Below are 25829 nucleotides of genomic sequence, written 5' to 3' on the forward strand. Positions count from 1 at the left end.
TTTAGAGTCTCCAATTAATGTTACATTTTTTTGGGTTGTGAAGGACGGTGGGGGGTAACCGGAGTGCCCGGAGAAAACCCACGCAGGCATGGGGAGAACATGCAAACTCCACACAGGCGGGGCCGGGATCGAACCCGGGTCCTCAGAACTGTCAGGCCAACGCTTTACCAGCTGAACCGCCGTGCTTCCCCTCGATTGTGCATTAAAAAAAAAAAAAAAACAACACAGAACTTTGCACGGGGCAAGTCTGCCGCCTTAATGTTAAGACACAATGGAAAATGCAATAGGCTGTCTATTGAACAGCATGAGTGCAGCAACACACATAGACAGAATATAGAACACAGCCATATTGTCTTCATCCTGTGCGAAAACGACTGTTACTACAGTTTACTGAGTCACTGGTTTTTCTGTATGTCTGCTTTAATGCCCCCTGACGGCCAAAGCCATCAAGAGCTCATCGTGGGGCTGGAACAGAATAGCTGGATTTCAATTTCATTTCAATGGGGGAAAATGATCTGACATAGGGTGGGAGGCATTGAAGTTTTCTAAAAACATGCATTTCTACAATCGCTTTGGTTTACAACATTTTCTGGCAAAATATTATAAAAAAAAGTTTAAATCAATTCAACTAGTAGGCTGCTTGTCCAATGAGGACTAGCAAGCCGTTGATTGATTTGCATGTGTAATTGTTTATTAATGTGAGGGATGAAGTGCGGTGTGGAGCTCGAAGCTGCGGGAAACCGTCGCATGTGATATTCCCCCGGATTCTCAGCTTCAGCGGGAAGTTTCCACAACAAAAGATTATCGCCCTGGATAATCTAGTAGAGCAAAGCACTCGCATGCTTCTAACACTAATATTTCATGTTTAAAGTATTATGTTCCCCGTTTGCGCTGACATAACGTTGTTTGACTGGGAGTGTGGTGGGCTCCAAGCTCAGCTGCGTCGCGTCAAAGTCGCTCCGCTTTGCAATATGATCTGCCTGCTTGTAATATTAGAAGTATTGCGGTACCGTTCTTCTGAGATCCGAGTTCGGGCAAACGGTTTTCTCGAAAAGAAGAAGCCACACGGGCACGCCGCTTTGTGTGGAACGGCTGATTGTTCGGCTATTTATAGCCAGGCTGCCCGTCGAGTCCGCATGGGATCAGTGGCCCAGCTCACGGAGAACACCTCGCAGTCCGCCGCCTGCCAAATCTCCCATTCTGCACCCTTCGGTATTTTCAAAGTAAACCTCACAACATCGAAGGAAGCAGAATCAAGGGCGTAATGTTACAAGCACAGTTATACTTTTGTATTTAATCTGTTAAACTGACTTTTTTCCCCCCTTCCCTCGCTTACATCCATTTTAATATGCCTTTATTCTCGTGAGAATACTTCGACTGCCTCCTGCATTCGGCATCCTTGATTGTGCTATTATTTTGGAGTTAAACCCCACAACATAGAACAAAGCGTCAAACTTTTTTTTTTTTCTGTTTCTGAAAAGAACAAGTGCGTTGTTGTTCTTTGACAGAATATCCCGGTTGAGTTTTGTAAACGTGGACGTATTTCCGGCTCTGGTGGCCGACTTCCTGCTACGGTCTTTTCCGTGCAACCAAACGTTGGGTTGGAACCACGTTGGTGCCAGCCTCGTCCGGTCACCTACCCGTCTTTCCACATTCCTCTCTCTGCACTCATTGTTACGTTACCACACATCAGCTCTTTTCTTTTATCCCCATGTGGGAGCTGAATATCAGTGCTGTTTCTATTTATCTCTCTTAGTCATACCAAGAGTATCACTGCATGCCAAATGTACACTACTTGAAACAACATAGCAACTTTACTGCATTGGATTAATCTCGCCCTCTTTCAAGCCGATGGTTTCGGTTCTGTCTGGCTCAATGCCCCATTCACAACTATCATTTTTTTTAAACATTAACAACATTCTTACCTGTGGTGTGTCAAATGTAGAAGGCTTTTATTGTATTCTCATGTTATTGGGTCTTTAAATCCTTGCACAGCACTTGATACTTGTATGATACAGTGAAGAAAATAAGTATTTGAACACCCTGCAATATTGCAAGTTCTCCCACTTAGCAATCATCGAGGGGTCTGAAATATTCATCGTGGGTGCATGTCCACTGTGAGAGAGATCATCTAAAAAGAAAAATCCAGAAATCACAATGTATGATTTTTTTTAAAACGGATTTATTTGTGTGATACAGTTGCAAATAAGTATTTGAACACCTGAGGAAAAACAATGTTAACATTTGGTACAGTAGCCTTTATTTGCAATTACAGAGGTCAAACGTTTCCTGTAGTTGTTCACCAGGTTTGCACACACTGCAAGAGGGATTTTGGCTCACTCCTCCACACAGATCTTCTCTATATCAGACAGGTTTCTCGGCTGTCGCTGAGAAACACTGAGTTTCAGCTCCCGCTAAAGATTTTCTATTGGGTTTAGGTCTGGAGACTGGTTAGGCCATGCCAGAACCTTGATATGCTTCTTACGGAGCCACTCCTTGTTTTTCATGGCTGTGTGCTTCGGGTCATTGTCATGTTGAAAGACCCAGCCGCGACCCATCTTCAATGCTCTGACTGAGGGAAAGAGGTTGTTTCCCAAAATCCCACAAAGCATGGCCGCGGTCATCCTCTCCTTAATACAGTGAAGTCGTCCTGTCCCATGTGCAGAAAAACACCCCCAAACCATGATGCTAACACCCCCATGCTTCACAGTAGGGATGGATCTCATCATTCGTCTTCCTCCAAACATGGTTAGTGGAATTATGACCAAAAAGTTCCATTTTGGTCTCATCTGACCACAAAACCTCGTCCCATGACTCCTCTGGATCGTCCAAATGGTCATTGGCAAACTTAAGACGGGCCTTGGCATGTGCTGGTTTAAGCAAGGGAACCTTCCGTGCCATGCATGATTTCAAACCATGACGTCTTAGTGTATCACCAACAGTCACTTGGAAACGGTGGTGCCAGCTCTTTTCAGGTCATTGACCAAGTCCTGTTGTGTAGTCCTGGGCTGATTCCTCACCTTTCTAAGCATCGTTGAGACCCCACGAGGTGATATCTTGCATGGGGCTCCACTCCGAATGAGATTGACCGCCATGTTTAGCTTCTTCCATTTTCTAATGATCGCTCCAACAGTGGACCTTTTTTCACCAAGATGCTTGGAAATTTCTCCGTAGACATTTTTTGTCTCTGGTGTCTTTGGACAGCTCTTTGGTCTTGGCCATGTGACAAGTTTCAGTCTTACTGATTGTATGGGGTGGACAGGTGTCTTTATGCAGCTAACGACCCCACACATGTGCAACTGATGCAGGATAATACATGGAGTGGAGGTGGATTTTTAAAGGCGGACTAACAGGTCTCTGAGGGTCAGAATTCTAGCTGATAGACAGGTGTTCAAATACTTATTTGGAGCTGTATCACACAAAAAAAATCATTAAAAAATCATACATTGTGATTTCTGGATTTTTCTTTTTAGATTATCTCTCTCATAGTCGACATGCACCAATTTCAGACCCCTCCGTGATTTCTAAGTGGGAGAACTTGCAATATAGCAGGGTGTTCAAATCCTTACTTTCTTCACTGTAACTCAATGGGTAGTTTTGTTTCACTTTCCATTGTTCTCTGCTTGCCCTGCAAGAAACACTTGAACTGCATGTTTGTTTACAACACTTAACACCCGTTTTTGAATGTTTGGATTCTCTGTTTCGAAAACGCGATGTTGCATAAACAACGTTGTTATTTTTGTTGGAAACTGCACCACAGAAGCGATCCCTTCATTGAGTTTATGTACTGGCCATGATTCCCTCGCTCCGCTGTGGAGGCACTGCTGGAAATCTGCCCAAGTCACTGAGGACAACAGCTGAAGGAAATGAAACATAGCCTGTGCACACCAGGGCTGGAACCTCTCATGCATTTGTGTTCACTGGTGGAGGAGTGAGGAGCAATGAGGCTTAAACAAGAAGAGGTTTTATGCCAATGGACCTCTAAATGTACAGAAAAGTGAGATTGCAGCCTCGGCTTGAGAGGCGCACGACACTTTGTAGCTGTTTTTGTTCTGCTTGTACCCCTTTGCCACTCGGGTACTAGCCCCTGTTCCCTTATTGCTCATCAGGAAACTTTGGTGCGTAGATGCAGGTTCAAGGTCATGACCTCGCTCACTGCTTATACATTATTTTTAACCGTCATACATGTATTTTCTAAACTTTGCTAGTAGTACACTTCATGGTCTAATATCCATCCATTTTCTTCGACTCTTATCCTCACAAGGGTCGCGGGGAGTGCTGGAGCCTCTCCCAGTTGTCAATGGGCAGGAGCCGGGGTACACCTTGGACAAACAGCCACACTCACAATCACACCTAGGGGCAATTTAGAATGTCCAATGAATGTTGCACGTTTTTGGGATGTGGGTGGAAACCGGAGTGCCCGGAGGAAACCCACGCAGGCACGGGGAGAACATGCAAACTCCACACAGGCGGGGCTGGGATTTGAACCCCGGTCCTCAGAACTGTGAGGCCAATGCTCTAACATGTTGTCCACCATTCCGATATGGAGTTGATTAATTTGAATTAGTGCAAACATGATCATTTTACATTGATAAGGTTAAGTGCAGTTTCTGACTTTAAGGCACACCTCCATCATGAATATTACAGTGTGTACAGTAATTATTGTACTTATTAAAGTAATTATTAATTACTAGTGCGTGGACATTCTAAAACGCCATTCGCTATTCGTATTGACAGTAAAAACTAACTAGCGAATCCCAATCAAAGTGTTACTCATTGTATTATCCCCAAATAATTTTCCAACTAACGAAAAATCCAATTTGATTATTTGAAAACTGTCTATCGATCGAAGAGAGGATGCTGTTTAGCTACCGTCTCTCTGTACAGAAAAGTTTTTTTTTATTCTCAGCTTTTTACTTTAAAATGGCTTACTTTCACCAGGATCCCTTTTCCAAAGCTGAAATCCTTTGTCTGTGCGCCATAAATGCCCGCAAACCAAAATTGCCAACCTCGTAAAACCACTTCACCTTTTTCTTCCTTCACTTCCAGCCTGCTGCGTTTTTGCAACTCTTCACCTTGACCATAAAAAGCTTCGTTGGGTGAAGCAGAGTGGGAAGAAGAATTTAAAAGTGACAAGTGGGCATGGGGGGATTTAGGTGAGGTGTGGAGAGGCACAGATGCCTGAAGGAGAATCCTGTTTCTCACACATGCTGTATATGTATTTATAGGCGCACACACTGTATTTGAATCAGTAATGAGCCTCGGGAAGCTGGCTTATCTCTCTCCCACTTGCACTGGCTCTGACTTCCTCCTCCCACGCCCTCTGCCAGTCAGTGTATCGGGCTAAATGTTGCCCAGCGCTGTACCGCCTCTGCCAGGAGGAACCGCCTGAGAGCTTACTGTATTGTCCTTAAGCGCTAATCGCTAACGGGCGCCTGCTACCCATCAAGACATACAAATTCTGTCTAGAGCCTTCCATCCATATCTCACGTCTACATACATGTCATAGATCTGTCAAGGCAGGAATAAAGGGGATGAAAGGACTGGAAGAAGGATCCTCCTGTTGGTGCGTTCTCTTCAGGACTGTACTTATGTAGCTTTTCAGCTTTCTGTACCTACTGTAATCGACTTTTTATTTTTACTCCCTACGTGTCAAAACCGCTACTACTCAAAATGTCAAAATTTTCGACTACCATGGATAATTATACCAAATGAAAAAAAAAAAAAGTAAATAAAGCCAGCTGTGGTTGAGATCTTGATGAGTTGAGATCATTGGGGTCTTACAATGCAACAAACCCAGGGACAGCAGCAAAATAGAGGAAAGTGAACTAGAGAGCATTAACAATGACTGCAACAGATTCGGAGAATTTATTCCGACAATTGTTTAATGTTATCGGAAACAAGAATTATTTGTGGTGAATGTGTTGTCATGTGCTGGCCTAAGAACAAGAAGCTTGTTTTGGTCAAAAGTTCCCTATTGAGTAATAAAGAAGTAAGGTATTTTTTTTATGGTTATTATCCTATGCAATCTGGTATGTGGTAAGGAAGTGAAGAAACGGTTCCAAGCTTGTTGGCGGAAGGTGTCTGGTGTTCTATGTGACAGAAGAGTCTCCGCTAGGATGAAGGGCAAAGTTTATAAAACAGTGGTGAGGCCGACTGTGATGTACGGATTAGAGACGGTGGCACTGAAGAAACAACAGGAAGCAGAACTGGAGGTAGCAGAAATGAAGATATTGAGGTTCTCGCTTGATGTGAACAGGATGGATAGGATTCGAAATGAGCTCATTAGAGGGACAGCCTAAGTTGGATGTTTTGGAGAAAAGGTTAGAGAAAGCAGACTTCAAGGTTTGGACATGTTCAGAGGTGAGAGAATGAGTTGGAATATTGGTTGGAGGGTGCTGAGGATGGACCTGCCAGGCAAAAGAGCGAGAGGAAGACCAAAGAAAAAGGTTGATGGATGTTGTGAGGGAGGACATGAGGACAGTGGGTGTTAGAGAGGAAGATGCACGAGACAGGCTTAGATGGAAAAAGATGACATGCTGTGGCGACCCGTGACGGGACAAGCCAAAAGGACAAGAAGAAGATCCTATCCAATCCAGTTGGTATTGCATATAATTTTGTTCAGTTCATAAGATTAGCAATTCTATGGGTGTATATTGTTTTGAAAGCTTACAAGTCGAGGCAAGGCAAGCTAGCTCTTAAAACAATAGGATGGGATGGGATTTTTTTTTCAGAAGCACTGAAGAAAAACTTTCTGCAGTTCTTTTCAAGTGTAGTGTCAAGTTCTCAAAATTGGTGTTATTTTTAATCCATCCATTTTCTGTTCCGGTTATCGACAGCAACAAAAAAATACATTTTCACATTTTAATTTTGTATCGAATACATCTCAGTATTTATTTTTCCCACTTAAGTAAGGGAGTTGAATCAGTACTTTTACCAACACCAAGGTTTGCTAGGGTAGCAGACTTAAAATTCCTTTATTCATTGACAAACAAAAACCAGTGCAACCTGTTTGCGACTTAAGACTCCATCCTTAATTTATTGCCACTCCGTTCCATGTTTTGGGAGTTGAGCCTGGGACAGCAATGTGAAGGATGCCCCTGTAAACCTACAGTACACCTGACAAACACTTGCACTATGTACAATCAGGATTCTAATTGGATGGACCCAGATGGCGATGTCAAGGGGTGACGCAGATGTGCTTTGAGCATTTGTTGATATTAGCAGTTTTTGTAATTAGTAATATTATATAATAAAATATTAGTAAGCAGTCCCTACAGGGGAGCTCAGTTTTATGGTGGTCCCGAGATATGTCGATAACAGTGCCAATATTCAAGTTTCCCATCTGAAGCAGTGCTAGTATGGAACCCCAGGGTGTATTTTCAGAGTGGATCAATAATCGAAAAAGGGATCAATCTATTATGAATGAAGAAACACAGAAGCTTGCAAAATGTCTGCTCACTAATGTACGAGACAAGTGTTAATGGACGCACGTAATAGCTTTCTTGTTGCCTTTAACAAACCCTGTGCGTGTTACGACTCATGGTTTGTCATTGTGTGTGATTCTGTCAAGTGAAAGCTTTCACAAATGATGCAAAGTTGTTTTTATCATTTTATTTTTGATCATTATATTATTTTGTGAATGACTGTAGTTGTAGGGGCAACTGCACCTGATGAAACCACCACAAAGAAGGATCTTCTGAATTGGTTTAGTATAAATTCATAACTTGCCAACCATTCTCTCAACAATTGAACATTAAAGCTATAATCCATAACATTTTTTTGTTTTTTAAAAAAAAAAAATGTAGTTTTCACCCAAGCCACTACAAGATGAGATGACACAATGCCGATTAAACCGTTCAGCTCCTCTCAGATCTTGCTATATTTGTAAGTATCTTATATTTTATTTTGAGTGAATGGCCTATCCATTTTACGAACTGGTCCGGTTGGTGGTGCTTTTCAAATGACGGCACAGAAATGATGCATGGCCGTCAAAATGTAGTACAAATGTTGTAGAATCACATACTGTATATGGGGCTCCGCAATACTGAAGCGACTGCTGTTCTTTTGTTGTAATGCAGAATTTGAATTTAGGGGGCGGCAAATGTTACATACGATAGAGCTTGTGCACCTATGTCACCGAAATCACGTGACTGGCCATGTTGCTGGTCTAGCAAAGCATTCTTCAATGTGAAGTCGGTTGGAGATGACAAGAAAATGTCTTATAGCACGACGCCCAGAGTTTTGTCCGATACCGTTAAACATTTAGAAGGTGATAATTAATGAAGGTACGTGGGAAAATAAGAGACACTTGGCATAGAGGACCCATATTTAATGCCGAAGTCGATGTTGTTGCCGATAAGAAATTGGACTGTTAACCCGCTTCCGTTTGTCTTGGACAACTGGATCTAAACATGGATCTGCTGAGTAAGTCGTCGAGATTTACACAGAGGAGTTTGAAACCATAGAAAAGTTTGGACGCATACAAATACTTTGTTGCTGGATCTGTTCTCAATCAAGAATAAATCTCACTTAGCGATGGAGCCACTCAGATTTTTTTGACCCCTGGTTTTACACAAACTCGCATTCATTAACTCTGATTGGGGAAAAAAAAAGACAGCGAGTCAGCTCCTCGTACGCAGAAGCGTGTTGCGGCCACACATTAACCTACGTAAAGCTCTTCGCGACAGATGGTTTATTTTCTTTTTTTAAAGGTGCATTGGAATCAATTGAAAACGATGCATATTTTTTAAAAAAAGTCTGTCGGGGAGAGGTTTACTGAAGTTTAACGTGTGGCCGCAACAGGCTTCCGTGTACGTTGGAGATGACACCTTTTTGTATTTTTTTTTTTAAACACATTGTTCTCAAATGAGCCAAATTGGCATTATAAATACTTCTTGGTCATTTGAAATTGAGAAGAATACTTCCTACCTAAAATTAAGTGATCACTACAAAGTCGTATGTATTTGGTTGGGCACCATCCATCACATTTAATTGCCAAAATTCACCAATCTTTTCTTGTCTTTTCAGCTGGTATTCCATAGAAAGATCTCTTTGAATATCTGTCTCGTCTGTTGTAACAACCAACAGCAAAACAAGTCTCGGGCATTGTGAATATTCTGCTCCGGTTCCATGCCCCCCACACTGTCAACCAGTTTTTTTTAGCGCCAATATGGCGCAGTGAAAATGGTGAAGTCACGTGCACGAGCTCTATAGCTTTGTTGTTTCACTGAAAGAAAAACAGATGAACACAATAAAAACCGAGCGTGTGATTCTGGGCTAAACTTAAAAATTGTTGTAGACCCCCCAACCTGGATGGCACTAAATGAAGCGTGATATAGAGGGATTTCTGTAATCAAATAATTCATCCATCCATCCATTATCTACCGCTTTTACAGGTCGTGTCACGGGGGAAGTAGCTTCAGCAGGGATACCCAGACTTCCTTTTCCCCAGCCACTTCTACCAGCTCTTCCGGAGGGATCTCGAGGTGTTCCCAAGCCAGCTGAGAGACATCGTCTCTCCAGCGTGTCCTGGGTCGTCCTCGGGGTCTCTTTCCGGTGGGACATGCCCGGAACACCTCACCAGGGAGGCGTCCGGGAGGCATTCGAATCAGATGCCCCAGCCACCTCATCTGGCTCCTCTCAATGCAGAGGAGTAGCGGCTCGACACTGAACCCCCCACGGATGACCGAGCTTCTCACCCTATCTCTAAGTTAGAGCCCGGACACCCTGCGGAGGAAACTCATTTCGCCCGCTTGAATCAGTGGGTTAGAAGAATTAAGTTTTTTCATGTTAAGTTTTACTTACCATTCAAGTTTTTATGACCAGATAATTTCTAGTTAGGTTACATGGAATGGGAATTGTGTTTTGAAATTGGAACACGTAAACCAGACCCATGGGAAGAATTCCACTGCCGAGTACCTCTTCCATAGTGAAAGTTCTCACTGTGCTTTCACTCAATTCCTCTTGGCTGTTACCTTAAACAATGCAGTTCTTCCGTCACTTGTCCACCACTTGACATTTCTTTCTTGGAGTGCAAAATCCTGCTACCTCGGGAGGGGCTCTGTCTTCAAACTTCCAAGTTCACGCTCCTCAGCACTCCATCTGTAACCTCTTCCAGTCACTGTTAAAGGAAACGCCTACTTGTGTCGACTGCACTTCTTTGATTTATTATCCAGACTTATTGGCAGGTTTTTTATTGATGTGGAGGGCAAAGGCCATGCCCGTTAATAAGGATGCATTGATGAACGATTTGTTTGTCATGCAAACAGATCAAACTATTTGACACCTACTGCTTCTTTCGCCTTGGTGTTGAGAGCGTTGTGATCCGGCAGTGACTGTTTAGCACGCAAGTGGCCAGCTTTTGGTGGAACCACCCAGCTGCGTATGGGAAAGAGCAGCTTGTAATAATCAAAGCGTGAAATGAGTTTCAAAGCTTTGTGTTTAGAAAACACACTGGAGCTCACAGCAGAGGAGGTTGCTAGAAGGGTCACTTGATGGCATTTGTTTATTACTGAGGCCCGGTTTTATTTTTAGCCCCGAGAGGTGAGGCTGGATCTCTTTTAGGCAGAACGATGGAAGTAGGTGCCAGTCAATATGCACAACCTTTGAGTGACATCCAGATGCCTATGAATAATGTGTATTAGCAAATAGCATGGAAATACTATCCAAAGCGGCCCTATTCAAAAGGACAAGTTTCCTTAATGTGAATACAACAGGAGAGCCTTTTTGATTCTCATTCTTGAATGCACTTCCCGTTCTAATCTTTCTTGTTGCCATACAACAATCACCACCTGGTAAACTCATGAACACAATATCGACAGAATCTGGAACATCCCTTAATCAATTAGTTAATCAACCCCGGTTGTGCCTACCTCACTATTTCTCCCACACTTGCACAGCAAGTCCATTTTCAAAGCTACTCTGAATTTGATGGGCCAAGTAACAATCCATTTGATGACCCTATTCTCTGTGTGCATATATTTACACACACTTTTTGCCCCAAGATCTGCTTTTCAAGTTGCAAGCCTCTCACGATCTACCGAAGGGAGGGGGGGCATCACATGGAGTGCCATGGAGAAATAAAAAGACAGAGGGTAAATAGGAAGCCAGATTTCCAGATCCCGACTATATGTGCACATGAGCAGTGACATGTCAGGCGAGGATTGGTCAAACCGACTGTCAGTCAATCTACCCGCTGTTATCGACATATTGACCACAGCTGAATCAAGCAACAAGATGGATGATGTCTTTTTTTTTTCTTTTTAGGCTACCGATCAAAATGGCGGACGAAGTACGGCCGAAGCATGTTATGAGCGATTCATTAGAGCGAATTCTCCATAGTATTTCTGTTTCCTTTCTGCCCGTGGTATCAGAAATATCGACAAAGAGTGTATGGAAAGGCTTGAATTACTTTCAACAGGGAATATATTCATAATGTCAAGGTTTCCCAAAGGGGAACGCCAGTTAAAGTTTCTGCGACATGTTGGCCGTCCACGCGAAAGAATCAAGCACCTCATAAACTAATATTGGACATCGAATGCGATAACATTTCTGATGCTTATTGTTCATGCAAAGCAGGTTAAGTTTGCATTTCGACGCGACATAAACATGTCGATTCGAAATGATATCTACGTTCATGGTGGATAATCAATTTACATAAATTTACATAAATTATGGCAGTATGCGGGTCCTCTATCGGTCTGAACGTACGTAAAATATTTGTATTCACGTGATGTGTTTAATCATGGATAAGAACGTTTGAGAGCAGAGCCGAGGTGCGGCTGGAAACTTTGAGTTTCACCCGGCTCAGGTAGAGCTTCCTCCTTCCTCTATAGTGTCTAATTAAATAATTTATCTTGGAACAGACGGCTTTGTGCTGATTTATCTTCGATACGTTCAGGTGGTCGTGAGGTTGGCCACGAGCCTTAATCCACCGTTTGCATTTATCTAAATTACGCTTTGGGGTGGGAAAGCGCACCAGATATCCTCCCAGTAATCTCTCTGGATAGTGCTCGTCTCCATTATACGTTCCCCGGCCACATTGAAGCACCATATTTCCGAATCGGATATAAGCAGGACTATACAGTCGCAAGGTAAGGTAAGTCGTAAGGTAAACACGCGCTTTCTTTGTTTGTGGGTAAAGGACCGCGGCTGTAGGCAGCATGGCCAGAGTTAAGAAAATGCCGCTCACTGATTGGTCAAAAAGGGAGCTTTTCTCACGAGTCCATCCACTCCCTCGGAGATTGCGATCGACCCACTTGGCACCCCTGATTTATAACAATAAAGGCCAGAAAAGCTACCAGAATAGCTAGTCCCATGATAGTTGTGTTGGTTAAATTCTAAGTGTCGGTGAAGATGATAAAAATTTCAATTTAATTCATAATCTTGGGTTATCCGCATACAAACTTAAAATTATTTGAATAACAATTTACTACTTTGTTGGAGGTGGAACCTTCTGTGGACAAAGGTTCCCGCCGGCACATTCCAAAATTTTGTTTAAAAATAAATAAGTAAAATTAAGTCTTCCTAGGTGACTGGAACCATTTGAGCTGTAAATGTTCCACTTGTGTACATTTTTCATTACAATTATTTAAATTACAACAACATTAGCACACAATGAAATTCCATCCATCCGTCCATTTTCTTTGCCGCTTATACCTGACGAGGGTCACGGGGAGTGCTGGACCTTATCCCAGCTGTCAACGGGCAGGAGGCGGGGTACACCCTGAACTGGTTGCCAGCATATCGCAGGGCACATACTGTAGAGACAAACAGTCGCACTCACAATCACACCTAGGAGCAATTTAGAGTGTCCAATTAATGTTGTATTTTTTTCGGATGTTGGAGGAAACTGGAGAAAACCCACAATGAAATTAAAAAAACAAATTCCCAAAATATATGCAGTACTTTTGACAGTTTTGATGTTGTCAGACTGTGAGTTCCTACAACTAAATGTGTACCTTGAGCCTAAAAGTTTGCCCAACCTTGGTTTATGGTCATGATCCCTTGTATTCACTTTGCTGTAGCTCGAGGACGTGATGTATGCATTTGAGGCTATATCCGTCTCACTGGCCCCCTCATGAATCATGCAGGAAGCATAGATAATGGATGGCGTTTGTGGTGTCTCTACCCTTTCACTGCGTACCGGCCAGACAGATCTATTTGCATGACCCATATTTGCCAGCGTGCCATTGTGCTGCCAGTGAGTGGGACATCAAATGAGCATGTTGGCTTTTTATCGGATGACTGTCTACTGATGTCTGCAGTGTATTACACAGTGATTTTTTTTTTTTTTTTTTACTATGATTTTACAGCTCTTGGTTTAGGATTTTAGTCCAAGGGTCAATATCAACCAACCCTATGACATGTTCCATATAATGGTACTTTCTCATATAGCAATGTGTGCATAAATTGTAGGATTAATTTAAAAAAAAAAAAAGTCCACTGAGCTTCCCTGTCAATCTACCATTCCTGATATTATGTGGAGCAAAGCTTCTTTGGTGCTCTGAAAAGATAAAACAAGATCTACAGTACCTTTACGAAACAATGTTAATGAAAGGAATTGAGACGTAATAGCTCGGAGAGATCTGATTACATTTCCTAAGTGGAAGGACTATGGAAAATTTATAATTGGATGTGAGGTTCACTGTACGGCTCAAAATCAAATTGGTCGGAGTGAATGGTTGTTTATTCTACCCTGAGATTGACTGGCAACTAGTCCAGGATGTTCCGTGCATGTCAGTTGAGGTAGAATTCAGGGCTCTCAATTATAAAAGAGTGCGTAGAGAAGGTTGTTCCTAGGGCTGAAATTAGTGTCTAAGTACAAAAAAAAATCTATATTTATCAAACATGCTGACACCTGTCACATCCACACCAGTAGTTAATGAGTTTTCGTAAATCCCACATGTTCTATACTGCTATGATTGCACATGCTTGGCATCATTTGCATTGAGAAACTCCTCCGATGGACCATATGTGAAATTAAAAATCCTTTAAGAATGCAGAATGAACAACTTCCACGTACGAAATCATGGCAAAGAGGGCAGATAAAATTATCTCCGAGGCTGGCTTTGGTCGGCGCTTGTCCGTGAAGTGGAACCAAACCTTAAAATTCTGTTTCGAAGAATTAATGCAGGGGTCATCAACAAAAGGCAAAAAAATGACACCAGAGAATTTAACTGCTGTAGTTAATTACGTTGCATCAGAGAGAAAAGAGTAGTCTTGGAAATTGAAAAGAAAGCTGACATATCGTTGATCTTTCGACAGTAAACTACAGAGAGTTGCGACTGAATCAGTCGCAGTTTTCAGCCACGCAGTGCACTCCATTCTTGTTCGACTGAATGATTACAAAATGATTCAAATACATTGGAATGGATGACGTTACTCACAAAAAGGAGAACCCAAGGATGGAGCTCCTGAACCCCGCAACTGACATCCAAAAGCTTACACACATATTAACCGGCCAAAGTGCTCCAACCAGACTGCAGATCGTGTTTACTGATAATTACTCACGCTCATATTTTATACAATGCAGTGCTATTTTTCTTCTTTAAAAAAATGAAAATTGTGGTGCTTTTTTTAAAAAAAAAATGCTGAAAAAATTAATATAGAAGTAGATTAGTGTCACCAGGATTTGAATTTGAAATGTAAAGTGATCACATTTTCAATAGTTGCTACAATTCGCTGTCTGATATTCCGCTCCCTACGATTCGCTGTCTAAAATTCACCAGGCAGAACAACCAACCAATCAGTTACGCTTTCTGAGTCACATGACATAACATACTAAGAAAGCGTAATTGGATTCGCTGGGTGTTCGGTTGTGACCTGAAGTAACCCTGCCTGGTGGCACAGACGGTGAATTTTAGACAGCGAATTGTAGCCGGTTGAATTGTTAACATTGAAACGTTAAACTGAAATACAACTATTGAAAATGTGATCACTTTACATTGCAAATTCAAATCCTGGCGGCACTGATCTACTTTCATAGATTAATGGCATTTAAAAATGTATTTGCTGTCGGGTGCAAATAAATTGAGTTATGTGATTGGTCATGGAACTAATTCTACTTTTAAGTCAAGGTACCACTGTATAAGAATACCAAAACAGTGAATCAAGCATGCACTGTGATTTTATTTCTAATTACAAAAAGTAGACATTTTATTGTGGGCTACAGTTAGCATGCTATGTCCTGGTTAGCCACTGGCTAGCTACACAGGTTTGAATTTACTAGCTTACTTTGGAGGCAGTTTGGTCCTTTAACTCATATTATTTCAAGACTTCACATTTAAGTTTTATGTAGAACATGATTTTTAAACAAGCTTTATTTCAGTTATTTTCAGCCTGTCATTGGTAGCTTATCAAATCACACTAAAATGCAAGTTGTGCAAATGTACTCTGTCTCCGTGTTCTCCTCATTATATGGCGACTATCTCACGATGCCATGTTGTCCTTCCCTCCCGTGCAGGTTAACTTTGTGGCATGCCAGTTGTTTGCGCTGCTCATGGCCGTGTGGTTCCGCCTCTACCTCCACCCGAGTAAGACCAGTCCCTTCGTCAGACATGTTGTGGCGACTCTGCTGGGCTTCTACTTGGCTCTCTTCTGCTTTGGCTGGTGAGTCAGTCTCTCCTGATGTCCCGGTACATGTTATTCTTTAGCTTCCTTCCTTCTTTCCTTTATTCCTCCTTTCCGTCAAATAACTCAATCAACACCGAGCGTTCTCTGACTTTAGTTCATTGTTCTCTTAGCCGAAGCAACTAGATTGATTGCTTTGGACCGGGTAACCGAGTGGAATGCCATCACCTTTTAATAGACAAACGAACAACACCTTTGGCACAGTGCCACAGTGTGTGCATGCATGCACGCTTGTGTAGAAAAAAGTACGAGTATTAAGTTATGTAATAAAGTATCAATACAACTGCATCAATGAATGACAGATAATAGCCTCTTTTACAGTGTTCCCCCACTATATTGCGATTAGCACCCACGCTACAGCATTGATTTTTTTTTTTTTTTTTAAATGCGTTTTTACTCAGGGAAGTCTTAATTCAGAGTTGCGCATCTTCAGTGTAGGTCCACTGGAAGAATGGCAACATGAATAAGAGCAAGTAAAGGGGGCCGAGAAGTTCCCCAACTAAACACCACAAGCTGGAGCATTGAGTCTATTTAAATGACCGGTTCATTTACTGTAAATACATATGTACTTAATTCCTCAAACATATATATTTACAATAAACTATGTATCTTGTTCTTCTATTTATGCCAGTGAGGCATAGTGACGGATAGATGAAAGTACCGTAATTTCTGGCGTATAAGCCTCGACTTTTTTCACACGCTTTGAACCCTGCGGCTTTTGCGGTGATGTGGCTCATTTGTACATTTTTTCTAATGGCCGCAAGGGGGCACTGGAGCAGAAAAGTTAAGAGTGAGACCGGTGGAATATGGGTGCCGAGGAAGTGACTTTTACCGGTATGTTTTTTTTTTTTAACCGACTGTTAGTGCTGCGCTAGCGTTTTGCTACTGTGTAGCTGCCGCAACTGTTTTTTTTATTATTTTTTTAAAATACTGGTATGTTGTTTTTATTTTTTTTTAACAGCCCTGTTCCTGCTACTGTGTTGTTGCTATGTTAAGCTAAGATAAGGTATTAAAGCTTTGAAAACTCTTTGTGTACTGTCTTTCTTTGTAAATATCTCATGTTTAAATGTGGGTTTGAATGTGGGCACTTGCTCCTTTTACAAAGGTGTGGCTTATGTATGTACCAAATGGTATTTCCTTTACAAATGTACTGGGTGAGGCTTATAAGCAGGTGTGCCCTGCAGGCCGGAAATTACGGTAATGGTCTTCTATTAGATGACAGGAAGTACATACACCATTTTGTCTATTGCATTTTCTGGACAACAAGCCGCAAGTTTTTTCAGGTGCCGTTAACTTTGCAACATTCTTAATGATGTGGCTAAAATATTGTTTTTGTGTGTATTTTTTTTTCAGGTCGCTAGTGGCTATGAGATTAAAAGTACAACAAGAACGTGTTCGGACGAAATGGTTAAAACATGGCCATTCCCTATTTTGCACTCGAGTTGGGGCATGTTTTTTATAAATAACTTTATTGGCGTAAAAAAAAATTGTAGTCAAATACTGTATGCTGGACACAATGGACGCAGCGTAAGCAACCTTTACGGATTCTGATTTTTGTTTGAGGAAATTACATGATTTAGTGGAAACTATTCAATCTGTAATATTCTTTTGCTTTATGTGACATTAAAATAGTAAACTTCAACTTGCAGTGACAGTCATAACTGACGACTACACAATTGAGTGCTTTCACGTAACAACACAGCATTGGGTAACCTGGTTTGATATATAAAAAACACTTCCCAGACCGTGTATCTCCTCACACACCGACCATGAAAGGCGGCGTTTTTGTACTGTTCCATCGTCTCAATGTCCTGTGCGTAAGGAATTGATGTAAGATGGGGGCTTGAATTAAACCCAGACGTTTGCTGATTTGCTGGATACTGTTAAGAGGCACAATCAGTCTGGATTTTAACACTGTAGTGTCACTGCCCACATCCCTTTGCGTTGACGCATTTGACGATCTTCTAATTATGTTAATAGAGCAATGACTGTCTGAACGAGCATGGGCATGCCAATATCATTGCTTTGATGGGTTCTGTCTGAAAGCGCCTCTGATACTACTCGGGAGAAAGCAGTTCATTCCGTTCATTGCAACAAGGCGGGATAAATTCGTGTCAGGTTTTAAATTTCACAATCTGGTCCCTGAATACACGCAGTTGCTTTCCTGTCACTGTTAAGACTCTTAACACCTTTTAAACTGCCTAAAGTAAAAAAAAAAAAAAGACTGATTTGCATCATCATACTGACTTGGAGTGCGAAGACAAAGTAATCTCAGCAATTTCTGCCTTGTGGGGTTCCACCGTAAATCTTTATTACGATTAAATAAAACTACCAACTTCTGTGAGATAACTGAAAAAAACAAACACTGAGTCAACTGAGAAACATTATCCTCTTAGTGGAGGTAGTAATTCATCTTGATTATCCTAACTAATTTAGCTGTTTCAGCCACATCTTTTATAAATAAATATTCTCTTGTTCATTACCAATACATTTGAAGTACCAAAACAGATAGTGCATACACGCAATACACAGAATTAGTCGGCGAACAAAGGGAAACAATGTTGTCACGGTCATGTTAATCTCAACAACAAAAGAGGAACTAGTCTGTGAGTGAAAGCTGACCCTGTACATGTAATTAAATATACATTTTGGGTGGTAGCTGTTTGGAAATTTAGTAAATGAAGGCAACATAGCACTTTCACTATGTTAAAAAAAATTCCCATTGTCAATTTCACAAAGTCATGGGAGCTGGCTTGTCTCGAATGGATCAATACAAGACATTTAAGTTGTTGAAAGCATGCCAGACAATGTTGTTTGCTACATTAATTGGCTATCATCCCGGATACATTTCTCTACCCTAGTAGGCTTTAGAGAGCAAGCACAGGGCAGTTTACTTAGCATTCCCAATATAGAGTATAAATTACAGCTACACTTTATGATGTAGTCAGATACACCAAATCAACTTTCTTGATACATCTTACAATATATGCCTTTGCATTTGTCTAATTGACATTGCAAAGGTAAATCAAATATTTGCAAGTTATCTGAAATAGGCTAAGGTTCACCCACAAGCAGTATAAAAAAAAATGGATGGGCAGTTAGTAACGTAAATGAGGTGCCGGTCGTCATCCTGTGACTGGATATGACACATTTAGGGTTGAAAATCCACAAGGCAGATGGTCTGACTGCTTTCATAAAGTGTAATTTCCTCATTTTGGTGTCAGTCACAGATAAGAAGCACTTTAGAAGAACAGTGTGATTTCCCGCAAATGCTGAGTCATGCATGTTGTAAGACACTTTTACTTTGCGGTGTGGTAATTGCTTGTGACTATGAGAACTGGACTATTAAACTTGTGAACAAAACTATTGGGACAGCAATTGGCGGAAAATTCTACTCTTCTGGTAAGACCTTCTCCAGGATAGTGTCTCTTTGGCAACATTTGTCCATTCATCCAGAAGAAAATATGTTACCCCAAAGATTACTGGTGTTGGATTAGAAAAAGGTTCTAGTTCAAAATTTCTGTTCGAGTTCATCCAAGGTCTTTGGTTGATTGCTGTATAAATAAGACGATATTTAGTAGGGGGCGGCACGGTGGAGCAGCTGGTAAAGCGTTGGCTTCACAGTTCTGAGGTCTAGGGTTAAATCCCGGACCCACCTGTGTGGAGTATGCATGTTCTCTCCGTGCCTGGGTGGGTTTCCTCCGGGCGCTCCGGTTTCCTGCCACATTCCAAAAACATGCAGCATTAATTGGACACTCTAAATTGCCCTTAAGTGTGATTGTGAGTGCGGCTGTTTGTCTCGTTGTGCCCTGCGATTGGCTGGCAACCAGTTTAGGGTGTACCCCGCCTCCTGCCCGTTGACAGCTGGGATAGGCTCCAGCACTCTCCATGACCCTCGTGAGGATAAGCGGTGAAGAAAATGGATGGATGGATGGATGGATGGATGGATATTTAGTAGGATTAGTGGTCTTCGCTAGTGACGTAGAAGAGCTTGAGTAATTCAAATGACCTGATCTCGACACAACAAACATCAATAATTCAATAATCTGTGGACAATTTCGATTCACATTTCAACACAGGCAATATTACATCCTAAAAACTGTATTTTCCACACTATAAGGCGCACCAAAGAGCCTTTAATTTTCTCAAAAGCTGACAATGCGCCTTATAATCAGGAGCCCCTTATATATGGATAAATATTGAGCCTTTAGCGCAGCCCATTTAATGGATGCATAACGTAACCCCAGCCTCTACTGTAGCGTCAATTCTATGCGCCTTATAATGCGGTGTGCCTTACATGTGGAAAAAGTTTTAAAATAGGCCCGTCACTGAAGATGCGCCTTATGATGTGGTGCGCCTTATAGTGCGGAAAATACGGTAGTACAAAAAGTTGGCTTGGTAAAATACGGCACCTGTAATTTTTACACATCTCATTAAGATTTGAGATCATTGGAGAAAAAATTTCCTAACAGAATATATGTGCGTGAATGAGAAAAGTGGAGGGGGAGGAGTGAGGCTACAGGGAGAAGAGATAGCGAGGGTGGACGACTTCAAATACTTGGGGTCAACAATACAGAGCAATGGAGAGTGTGGTAAGGAAGTGAAGAAACGGGTCCAAGCAGGTTGGAACAGGTGGCGGAAGGTGTCTGGTGTGTTATGTGACAGAAGAGTCTCTGCTAGGATGAAGGGCAAAATTTACAAAACAGTGGTGAGGCCGGCCATGATGTACGGATTAGAGACGGTGGCACTGAAGAAACAACAGGAAGCTGAACTGGAGGTGGCAGAAATGAAGATGTTGAGGTTCTTGCTCGGAGTGAGCAGGTTGGATAGGATTAGAAATGAGCTCATTAGAGAGACAGCCAAAGTTGGATGTTTTGCAGACAATGTTCGAGAGAGCAGACTTCGATAGTTTGGACATGTCCAGAGACAAGAGAGGGAGTATATTGGTGGAAGGTTGCTGAGGATGGAGCTGCCAGGCAAAAGAGCGAGAGGAAGACCAAAGAGAAGGTTTATGGATGTGGTGAGGGAAGACATGAAGGGCAGTTCGGGTTAGAGAGGAAGATGCAGGAGATAGGCTAAGATGGCAAAAGATGACACGCTGTGGCGACCCCTAACGGGACAAGCCGAAAGGAAAAGAAGAAGAAGAGGAGAAAAAAATTCCTATTAGTTGTCGCCAAAATTATGTGAGATTTTCTGGGACATGCTGTAGTATTTAAAAAATATGTATATACAAATTGGTTGTTAGTTTTCCCAATGTTTGCTTAAGGAAATATAATCTGATGCATATGATATTTACACAGTGTCATTTCCCGCAGGTATTCACTTCATTTCCTGGTGCAGAGTGGTTTGTCCTACAGCGTGATCGTCTTCGCCGGCCTGGAGCACATGCACAAGTAAGAGCTCTTAGCCTTTTTGCCTGCATAAATGGCCGCGGCGTGCACAACAAGTACGCAGGACAAGCGAGTTCGGCGTCAGCGTAGTAGGATCGATCGTCTGTGATTGTTTGTCTGGCTCTGTTTGAGGCGTACGAGCCAGGGTTACGATGACAATGATTCTTGCCCTTAGACCTACATGTGTGTGATCGTGGCTCATCATGATACACGCACACAAGCAAAAGGCGCTTTGATGCCAAGAATCAAGGTTACAAGTGCAGGTGTAAACAGACAATGTTTCCCTGTGGGGTGAGTGCTGAAAATAGATGCAAAGAAAATATTTTTTTTGTTTTTATACCAAAGCAGCTGCTCTGATAAAGGACTCGGTGTGACCGTGACCTAAAATAAAGAACCGGATCATGTTGAATGAACGAAGCAATGTGACACATCCCTGGATGTGTATCCTCAGGTTTATTAGTCAATCAAATAAAATACACTACAAGAGCAAGTGGTCAAAGAGCCAGAGTGGTATTTTTAATGATGCTTATTATTGCGACTGTCATGTGAAAGTGGTGTATTGGGAGTGCACAAGTGTACCTTGTGACGTGACATACTCTTTCGAATTCGCAACGTAGCTTCGACCAAGTAGCCCCAACCTTTACTGCGATGCTGGTGTCAAAGTTCTGCTTGGGGGCAGAAGCACTGTGGCAGGATGCACTGACGTGCTTGTTTGCTGAGGGCCTTCAACCCACAAGCGTGGCTCCTATTTGCATAACAAATGTGGTATTATTGCCGTGACAGGGCCAATCACGCTCATTATTCTATTCAACTTCACTCACGTTCTGATTTTCTGATGTCAGGGAAAATGCATCCTCCTGTGGTGGTGTACTGGTTGTTTTTTTTCCCAGATATTTTTTGCGTTCCACTGATATAAAACACAAATTGGAATGACAATAATAAATACCAAATAAGCATTGAAATATTTTTCCAGAAAATTACCCCACACCATTTATTAACTTGCATCAACTTCTGCATAAACATTAAAAGTTATGATTTTTTTTTTTTTTTTACAGATATGAAATTTTTTTTTCACCACATAAAAAAAATATTTTGGTTAAAAGGTAAACACAGTCCTTAATTTAATACATTAAGATTTTAAAAGTAAAAAAGTTAAAAAAAAACATTTAAAATGAATTTATCGACCAGATTTCGTATAGGGTATTTTCAGAGTTAAATTTTTTTCCTCCTTGATTTGCTTGGAAACTCGGTTGAGAATCATTAGGGTTGGGCATCGCTTGAATCTGAGAGATTCCGATTCCGTACGTCTGGTTCCAAATGATTCTCCATTCAGAAATATTATTATTATTTTTTTTAAAGAGAGCTGGGTCAAAAAAGGTTGTATGGTTTAAATAAAAAGTGTCCAAATTATGAGAATCCATTTTCTTAGCAAGTGGATGACTGGTTAGTATGGCTGCTTCACATTTCTGAGGACCAGGGTTCAAATCCTGGCCCCGCCTGTGTGGAATTCGTATGTTTCATCCATGCAAGGGTGGGTTTTCTTGGGGTAGTGCGGTCAACTGAAAACTGGAAATTGCCCCATAGGTGTGAATCTATGTGCCCTGTGATTGGCTGGCAACCAGTTCAGGGTGTACCCCGCCTCTTGCCCAAAGGTAGCTGGGTTATGCTCCAGCACGCCTGTGAACCAAGTGACGATAAGCGGAACAGAAGAATGAATGAATACTATCCAATTCCTATTGCCGTTGTCAGACGTCCTCCACACCCTCAAGACAAGCACGTCTTCGAAACGCAGCAGTGAAGAAAAGATCAAGTGGATTAAGAAAGTACACAACTCGCAGTTGCCTCCCTTAACCCTTCCCGTATGTGACTTCTGCATGCCTTTTAGCACGTCTCATAAACTACAAGGACACGATTGCCCTGACCAAAGCCAAATTGACGACAATCACGCTTAAGACTTTCATTCAGTCACTCGGCATGAGTGCACTGTGAGACGTTTAAGGAGCTGCTAAAAGCTCCTTTTTTGCACTCTGGGAACAGTTTTGAGTGTTAACCTGACCCAACAAAACTCAAGACTGAAGATGAATGTTTTGTTCACAATTCAAGGCATCATGTTTCATGGCATTCCCGCTCTCCCTGCTCCCTAAGTGCCACTCCCTATTCTCCCTTTCACAGTTCACCTGTTATATTGGCATACTGTATACCTAGCAGAATTTTCCCGAACACTTTGTGTTCCAAGTGTGGCATACAGCACTACCTGCTGGTTAACGAGAGCAAGAACAAATAATCCAAGTCCTTCTTGTCCTGCCACTGACAAAAGGAGAATTCACTCCAACTCTTAATTGACAGGCGGTCAGATACATATTTAAACAGTATTTCTTACTGTGAGAGTCACTGATGGTGTAATGGTACACACTCTTGCCTGCCTTTGGTGCGGGGAGCGTGGGATCGATTCCCGCTCAGTGATGTTGTCGATACCTGACCTGCGACTGACTGACGACCAGTTCAGGGTGTAGTCCGCCTTTCGCCCGAAGCGAGCTGGGATAGGCTCCAGCTTTCCCGCAACCCTTGTGAGGATAAGCGGCTTGGATAATGACATGACATTTCTTACTGTCAAGCTTTTGCCTTATTACATAGCCTTTACAGGAACAAGATTTTTGGGGCCGATCACCGCGTTTAAAAAAATAATAACCGATCACCGAGCCAATCATAAGATGAACCAATGAGTCTATTTAAATGACTTGTTCATTTGATGTATATACTTGTGTGCTTGATTCTTCCAAAAGTATATATTTACAATAAATAATGTTTCTTTGTTCATCTATTTATGCCAGTGAGGAATAGTGACAGACAGAGCAAAGTGATTTTCTTCTATCAGACGGCAGTTAGCACATACAGCAATTTAATGTATGTACTTTTTGTGACATTTTTCTTTGTTGGTGAAGCCGTGAAGTTTTTCAATTGCAACGCACTGGTATGTGCCCTGGCTCCAACAGGACCAGATAAAAGCACACTGATCATAAAAAAACGGGATGTAGTAGAGAATAGAAGATTTTATTGCAGCAGTGTGACGGTGCAATTGTGAGAGCAAATTTGTTTTGTAGTCTGATCCGCACATTACGTGTTGTTTCTCAGCCATCTTCTCCCTTCCATTGAGGTGTTAAAAAAAACAAAAAAACTTTATTGCCTGTCAGATATTTACAGACACGATAAAACCTAAATACCGTATTTCCCGGCCTACAGAGTGCACCTGGTTATAAGCCTCACCTAGTACATTTGTAAAGGAAATACCATTTGGTACATACATACGCCGCAGCTGTGTAAAAGCCGCAAGTGCCCACATTGAAACCCACATCGAAACACGAGATATTTACAAAAACGGTACACAGAGTTTAACGCTACCGGCGCACTAACAGGGCCGGTTAAAAATAAACATACTGGTAAAAATCACAGCGACACGGCAGTAACACGCTAGCGCAGCGCTAACAGGGCCAGACCGGTAAAAGTCACTTCCTCTACACATATATTCCACCGATCTCACGCTTACCTTTTCCGCTCGAGTGCCCCCTCGCGGCCATTAGAAAAAATGCACAAATTAGCTGCAGAACCACATAAACCGCAGGGTTAAAAGCGTGTGAATAAAGTCGCGGCTTATAGGTCGCAAATTACGGTAAATACCACTATATAAAAGATATGCTGTGCACAACGGCAACGGGTAGTAAAATTCTTTCTCGAAGCAATGATGACATTGATCAGATCGGTGTATTATGACTTCAAAACCGATCGCCCAATCAGAAAAAAATGCCATGAACTAATCAGGCCCATCAAATCGGTTTAAAATCGAAAAAACTAATTATGTAGTGATGATAATTCTCTTTTCAGACCAAGAACTAGTTAGTATTCTAGCCTGGGCTTGCGTTAAATTTAGCTTGGACTGCTCAGATGTGTCAAACCAAGATAAAGCAATCGCAAAAGTGTTTCATGCATGTTAGCACATTTCCACATTAAGCGATATTCCGGTGCTTGATACATCGCAAATCAAATTTCCCCATTGAAATGAAGTGAAATGCCATTAATCCATTCCAGCCAACAACAACCCCCAAATTTTTCTGTTATCCCCAAGACCCTCGTGAGTATAGGAAGGATAAGCAGCAAAGAAAGTTGATGGATGGATTTCTGTATTGAATAGAAATATGAAAGGGATTTTAATGAAATAGTTATTCTAAATTATAATTACTGTACGTGTGGCCTTGTGAGGAATATAAAAAAATTGGCATTAAAGTTCTTTGTTACTGTTCCACTTTGCAAATGTTCCCATTTTTGTATTGCTGTATTCGGCTGGCTGTACATTGAAGTTATGGTGAAAAGTACATCAGCACGGTGGGGCAACTGGTTAGAGCGTTGGCCTCACAGTTCTGACGACCGGGGTTCAAATCCCGGCGCCACCTGTGTGGAGTTTGGATGTTCTCCCTGTGCCTGGTTGGGTTTTCTCCGGGCACTCCGGTTTCTTCTCACATCCCAAAAACATGCATTCATTGGAGACTCTAAATTTCTCCTCAGTGTGATTGTGAGTGTGGCTGTTTGTCTCTATGTGCCCTAAAATTGACTGGCAACCAGTTCAGGCTGTACCCTGCCACCTGCCCAATGACAGCTGGGATTGGCTCCTTATCCCGCGACCCTCGTGAGGATAAGCGGCTCAGATAACGGATGGATAAATGTGCGGCTGTGTTTGAACAGGAGTACAAGAGCTATTCCCTTTTTTTACAGGGTAAAAAAAAATTAAGAGCAAATAAAGTGTGTGGATTGTAA

At 41.9% G+C, this 25829-nt stretch overlaps 1 protein-coding gene across 1 annotated transcript in view; it reads left to right on the forward strand.

Moving 5' to 3' along the window:
- The window catches only part of mboat2a (membrane bound O-acyltransferase domain containing 2a), a 60825-nt gene that overhangs the window by 10053 nt on the left and 24943 nt on the right, over positions 1-25829 (forward strand). The window contains exons 2-3 of the mRNA XM_061844067.1: positions 15467-15612; positions 20949-21026. Coding sequence (XP_061700051.1) covers positions 15467-15612; positions 20949-21026 — 224 coding nt within the window. The remainder of the gene's footprint in view (positions 1-15466; positions 15613-20948; positions 21027-25829) is intronic.

This window comes from Syngnathoides biaculeatus, chromosome 15 (genome assembly GCF_019802595.1).
Source record: "Syngnathoides biaculeatus isolate LvHL_M chromosome 15, ASM1980259v1, whole genome shotgun sequence".
NCBI classification, from domain to species: domain Eukaryota; kingdom Metazoa; phylum Chordata; class Actinopteri; order Syngnathiformes; family Syngnathidae; genus Syngnathoides; species Syngnathoides biaculeatus.